A 6291-nucleotide genomic window follows, 5' to 3' on the forward strand; every position below is an offset into this window, starting at 1 on the left:
CCCTCCCATCCCTCCATTTCATTCTTCATATACTCCTCTCCTCCCTTTCCTCTCCTCCCTTTCCTCTCCTCTCCGTCTCTTTCACTGCAAGCCTTTCTTATACCTCTCTCACTCCACTCTCCACATACTCTCTCTCGCTCCACTCTTTCCAAGTCAAATCCTCTCCCTCTCTCCTCCATCGCTGCTGCTACTGTAAATGTTTGTGTCTGTGCAGCGACTCAGACAGTCGGGACTGTTTTCCTCTGAATACATTGTTTCTTTCCCTTCACCTCTCTTCCCCTCACCTGGCCTGGCCTGCTGTGCGCTACACTGATCTCAGCCGAGGAGCCAATCACGCACTCTGAGTCACTCTGTGCTTGATTGAGCTTGCCTTACACAACGGAGAGAATGGAGAACTAAATGAAGTACACACTTGCTACATCATGAATCCAGAGGGGCTTGGTTTGATCATTTGGTTGTCCCAGTAGCTGTGTTTGCCCTTGAAAAGTATTTTGTAGTTTATGGCTTCCAGTTTTGTATCATAGTTCTGGTTTACAGAACTGGTGTGTGTGTCTGAATAATGTATAGGAGATATTTCTTGTAGAACTCTTAGCGCTACTTGATGCATTTAAGCTACTGGCCTTCTCTCTCTCTCTCTCTCTCTCTCTCTGTGTGTGTGTGTGTGTGTGTGTGTGTGTGTTTGTATTGTGTAGCAGCATTAACGTCATCGATTCAAAGTTTAGTTCAAGCAACTTAGAACTCTGACACGAGTCCTCCCTATGCAATCTCAGCAATTACAGTTCAATATATGATTTACTGTTAACGCTTGCTTCTGTGCTTCACGGCTTCTCTAGCATTAAATATATCACCACATTGTGCTCTGAATCTCCCCTGTATCACTGAAGTCCTGTTAGCGATTAGCGCACTGAGGGCTTTTATTACACCTGGCTGCATTGAGCTGATTTATTGTGTTCATTAAGGTCATTTATTCTCCGCGTTGGGAGATTAATGGAGTAACCAGTCCAAGCTAGCCTCCCTCGTGCACAACTCGCGTGTTTGTGCAGCGGTTCTGCTCTCTGCCAGTTCAAATCGAACCTCTCTCTCACCCCGGCCAGCGGTTTCTGTCCCCCGTCGAAAGCTCAAATAGTCCTTGGCCAAAATCTCTACGAGGAGGACACACATCTCTTTGGTGTGTTCTGTTCATATGATTCATTTTTCAGCGGGGTCCTTTTTTTTTTTATTTGTCTCGCGTGTTTCTGTCTTTCGGCTCACGTAGTGTGGGTGGGACTGCTGTACGGGCCGTGTGGTGACTGCTCGTCTGTTCTATTTTCTCTTTGGCTTCTTAGAAATGAGTGTTTCGGTATGAGTGTTGAGCTCACATCAAGGGAGATATCAGAGCAGCATGTGCTTAACACACACTCTTTCTCTCTCTCACACACACACACACACACAGACACACACACACACACACACACACACGCACACACACACACACACACACACACACACACACACACACACACACACACACACTAATGTCTGAAATCATGTGTAATGAATTTCCCTCGGTCCGATGATGAGCTGTGAAGTTAACGTTTGTTCCTCTCTTATCTGCTCTTGTGCTTTCAGACACGTTGGACCACCGATCAAGTAAATGTGACAAGTGAGTGTTCCCGTCATCGCCCTCCACGCCACACTAAAGCCCAGAGCTGCACTAGCATTCCTCAAGAGAGAGAGAGAGTGAGACAGCACTAGACAGAGCCAGAGAGAAAGTGTGTGTGTGTCTGTGTGTGTGTGTGTGTGTGTGTGTGTGTGTGTGTGTGTGTGTGTGTGTGTGTGTGATGCAGCCCCTTAACCTTGTACTTAGATAATCCGTTCCCAAGAGGTTACAGTCTGCTCTCACAGTGGGCATTCCACACACACACTGTATCAAACCCCCTCCCTGAAGAGTTAGCAAACAGGCCACAAGCAGAGACAGGAGGTTTTCTCAGGTTGCCATGGCCTCCAGCTAAATGCCGCAATATGTAATTCACAAACTTTGCAGCGACTATTACATTTATTAATACCACATTGAATCTGCCTTCTCTAATTGACTGGAAATGTGTTTTTCTCTCTTTCTTTCTCTCTCTCTCGTCTGTGTGTGTGTGTGTGTGTGTGTGTGTGTGTGTGTGTGTGTGTGATGCAGCACCAGTGCACAGCCGAGAGAAAAGGGCCGGGGGAAAGAAGAGACGTACTGGAAGGAGATCAACGCGGCCATGGCCCTGACCAACCTGGCCCACGCCAAGGACAGCTCCTCAGGAACCACCAGCTGCATCATCCAGAAGTCCTCACACATAGCCGAGATAAAGACTGTCAAAGTCCCCATGCTGCACAAGTACTGACCCGCTGCCTTCTACCAACACACACACACAGACACACACAAATACTGACTCATGATGCACATGCACTTGAACTCACTCATACATACACACACACATGCTATGCAACATTCCTTTTTACACTCAAAAAGAAGAGTGCCTGTTTTGTCTTTGTACATTTTTTCTATTCAATTTTTTATCATTTCTTAGTTTTCTTTTTTCTAAATCGCAAAAAAAGTGTTGGTAAATGAAGTGTTTTTTAATTGCTATATTTTATTAGAGCAGTATAACAAGGATGTACTGTACATGATTCCGTCTCTAATTTGTTCCTTTTAGTGTGTGTGGGTGTGTGTGTGTGTTTTTTTTTGTGACACACAGGCATTGGCCAAGTGTTGAAACAGTATTCTCCAACGAGACACTTTTGCAATATTAACTTATTGTGTGAAATTTGACTCCACTTTTTTTTTTCTTCTTTGTACCCGGAAAATTTGAATTGTAACTCGCCAAAGTGCCTTGGTGAACCTCCAAGGGAGACCTGATCAGCTCCATTTTGAAGTGCCTTGAAGAGTGGACATTTTAACAGGACAGTCTGATAGAGAAAAAGACAGAGATGAAGGCTTGTGCCTTGGGAGCAACGCAGCTCCAACACGCAGTACATTTGACCTTTAATAGCACTCTGTACACACACACACACACACAGAGACATGCAAAACACACTCAGTATTTTTGCACCCCCCTTCATGTACACTCTCTTGTGTACACGTTCATGTAAAGCCAATGGCATTGTGGATGTTATGTCTGTGTCTTCATTATGACTGTAAACCCAACACTGTTTTGTCTCAGTGCAAAAGGCTCAACTCTAACCTGCCAACAATTACGCAGTAAGGAGATAAGACTCCTCTCACCTCAGCTCGTACACACGCACACACACACACACACACACACACACACACACACACACAGACCATGTTCAGTATTATTTGCTCCCATCAGTGTTGTGTATATCGGCCTCAATGACTCTCACTCTGTCTCTCTCATGCACTCTCACACTCACACTAACACACCTAAACACACACATGCAGTGTTCATATACCAAGCTCACACAAACAAATCCCTTCCCATTCCAAATGGCAATACATTTCAAGGTTCGGTGCTGTATCTGTTTCCTGCTAACAGGGCCATGACCTGGAGAGATGTTTGTGTTTCTGTTATCAGTGTTCAATGCTGTTAACAGTGCAGCCTTCTCACATGTTTCTACTCTAAGGGCTATGAGAGAGAGATAATGAGAGAGAGAGAGAAAAGAGGGGAGAGAGACTCTAGCCCCATGCTGTGACGTCCATTCAACTTTCAGCTGTTCAAAATTACCGTCAGATTGTTGTTTACAACAGGCAAGAGAAAGTCTTCCACATTTGCCTTGTTTCTCTCCTTCTTTCCTCACACCAGTGTTATTTTACTCCCTCTGTCAGTGAGTACTCAAGAGGTTTTGTTGTTGTCGTTATTGTTGATGCTTTTGTTTGTTTACAGTGGGCACGTCTGTTTATGTCGCTTTTTTTTTATAACGTACTTGTCCCAAACCGTACCGTCTGCTAACTCCTCGGGTTGGCAGCGAGTGGAAGGAATCTTCCTCGCCTTCCCCTAAAGTGTGCTCAACACTTAAGGGTTATTTACATTGATCACGAGGACGCCAAGTACACAATCCACAGAAACTCAACTGTGTCAGACCTGTCCAACTCAACATTGCAGTTGTGTATTTCAAAGGTACTGCTTTGTGTGTGTGTCTGTGTGTATGTGTGTGTGTGTGTGTGTGTGTGTGTGTGTGTGTGTGTGTGTGTGTGTGTGTTTAAATTAACTATTTGTGTCTGCTGCGTCTGGTTAAAGGCTAGATGGGATTGAGAGAGAGAGAGAGAGAAATAGAGAGGGAGAGGGGGTACATGCAGAGGGTGGCTTAACTACCTGATGAGGAAAAGCTGTATGTGGCTCTTCCCCTGACAAACTCCTAATTGTGAATGTGCAGACAGTTGGAAGCGGCACTTAAACATTATTAAGACAGGGAGAGAGAGAGAGACACTGCTTCTATTGATAGCAGGAGGTATAAGAGACAGGCGAAAGAGAGGAGTAGTCTGAAATGCAAACACGTCGGCTGCTTTCTTTAAGCTCCCCCGACGCTCATGTGGAAAGGTAAGATTAGGCCCGCTGCCTCGGACCATCCCTGGGCTCCGGTCTGTAAGCTGCAGCACATACACACACACACATCGTTTTTTTTTTCTCTCTCTCTCTCACTCACACACACACTAATGTGCGGGACTATGCCGTAGGGCAGTATTCTGCTTTCAGTATTCCACACATGGGAATGCTGAAGTTCGCACCTTACAGATGGAAAAATTTCACCACTGAGGATCCTTTGTCACCTGCACACACATATATACATACACACACACACACACACTTTCTCACTCTTTTGCTCTCACCCCTGTTTCTATCTATCTTTGTAACATGCAAACTTACACACAACCATTCCACACAGAAAGCTGTCAGAATTTTTACACTTCTGTCCTTTCTTGGTACTGTAAATTTACAAGTGATATGCACAAACCCTGTTGAGAAAACAGAAAGCAAGTAATATGTTCATACTTATACAAAATCTTTAAATTATTAAGGATTGTAAGAAAAAAAGAAAAGAAAAAAACTGGGACAGTAATTTTTTTTTTATTGTTGTTTTTAAGTTATATGAACATGTTTTCTGTTAGAGACTGGATGTTTATCCAATGACCAAATGCATAATATCTCATTATATTGTTTCAATTTCTTTTGACGTTACATTTTTTCCAAGAATTATGGTTACTTCTACAGAACATCGAATAAACATTTGGAAAAATGCTCCTAGCCTCCAGCCTCTTTCCTTCGAGATGAGAATTCATATTCACTGTTTTATTAATTCTGCAATTCACTCTATCTAACTCTTTTCTTTTTCTGTGACACAAACCAGAGTAATACATGGATACATTTGTATTCATTTTAGTAATTAATTAATTTCAAAAGAAACTATTTGGCTTTGATCCCCAAAATAATCCAGTAACTACAGAGACTTCATTTATAGAACAGAATCCTTTTTGGATCAATAAAACTTAATATGATGTCCAAACCGTCTGTTTTCATATGGAACTCCACACATCACATTTATGATTTATGATGGATAATTCTTGCAGCCACATGCATTACAACGCTATTCATCTGCAGGGTTCTTGCCGAGTTCAAACGATAGGCTGTTGGCGTACTTCGCCCCCCCCCCCTCTCTTTCTCCTCTCGTTCCGGCCTTTATTTCAGCACTGGGCCATTAATTAAATAAGGGAAACACTCTTCTGGTTTTCTCTCAGGTCAGAATTAAGGGGTGGGAGAACGAGAGAAACGGCATCTGTTTGATCAGCACGTACGACAGGGTTCTTAATTTTGGATGGGATGCAACGGTTGACGTTAGCGGTCCTGTTGTGGTGAGTCGTTATTTACCAAATATGTTTACAGAACAGAGAGGCGCGGCAACCCGTGGCCTCAGGCTGGCTAAGCAAACTAATCAGGCAAACCTCTTTTTTGCTCTCGTTTGTTCCCCACCCTCTCCCACTCCCACTCCCTTGCTGTTTCGGGGCTAAAACGAGGAAGCATTTGTGGCCACAAAGAACGAAGGGACCCCTCATCCCAACCCAATCTAACCAACACGCACACGCACACGCACACACACACACTCAAAGAGTTTAGTGCCTCCTCAAGACGAGACGTTTTGGGGTGGGTGAGCCCTTTTGAGTAGAGTGGCATGTTACAAGTGTGGCTGTGTGTGTTTTTGTACTATACTCCAGTGTAATCAGGGGCGCCCGCAGGATTATCGTTTATGGTACGCACACAAAATGAAGTTGTGCCAGTGTGCCAGAGTGTGCCACACACAACCCAAGCCGCAGCAGCAGCT

At 44.1% G+C, this 6291-nt stretch overlaps 1 protein-coding gene across 1 annotated transcript in view; it reads left to right on the plus strand.

Moving 5' to 3' along the window:
- mkxa (mohawk homeobox a) overlaps positions 1-5213 on the plus strand; it is a 33587-nt gene extending 28374 nt beyond the window's left edge. Inside the window, exons 6-7 of the mRNA XM_012815153.3 lie at positions 1609-1642; positions 2165-5213. Of these exons, the coding sequence (XP_012670607.1) occupies positions 1609-1642; positions 2165-2360 (230 nt within the window). The 3' untranslated portion in view covers positions 2361-5213. The remainder of the gene's footprint in view (positions 1-1608; positions 1643-2164) is intronic.
- The last annotated feature ends 1078 nt before the right edge of the window (positions 5214-6291 follow it).

Source organism: Clupea harengus, chromosome 17 (genome assembly GCF_900700415.2).
Source record: "Clupea harengus chromosome 17, Ch_v2.0.2, whole genome shotgun sequence".
NCBI classification, from domain to species: domain Eukaryota; kingdom Metazoa; phylum Chordata; class Actinopteri; order Clupeiformes; family Clupeidae; genus Clupea; species Clupea harengus.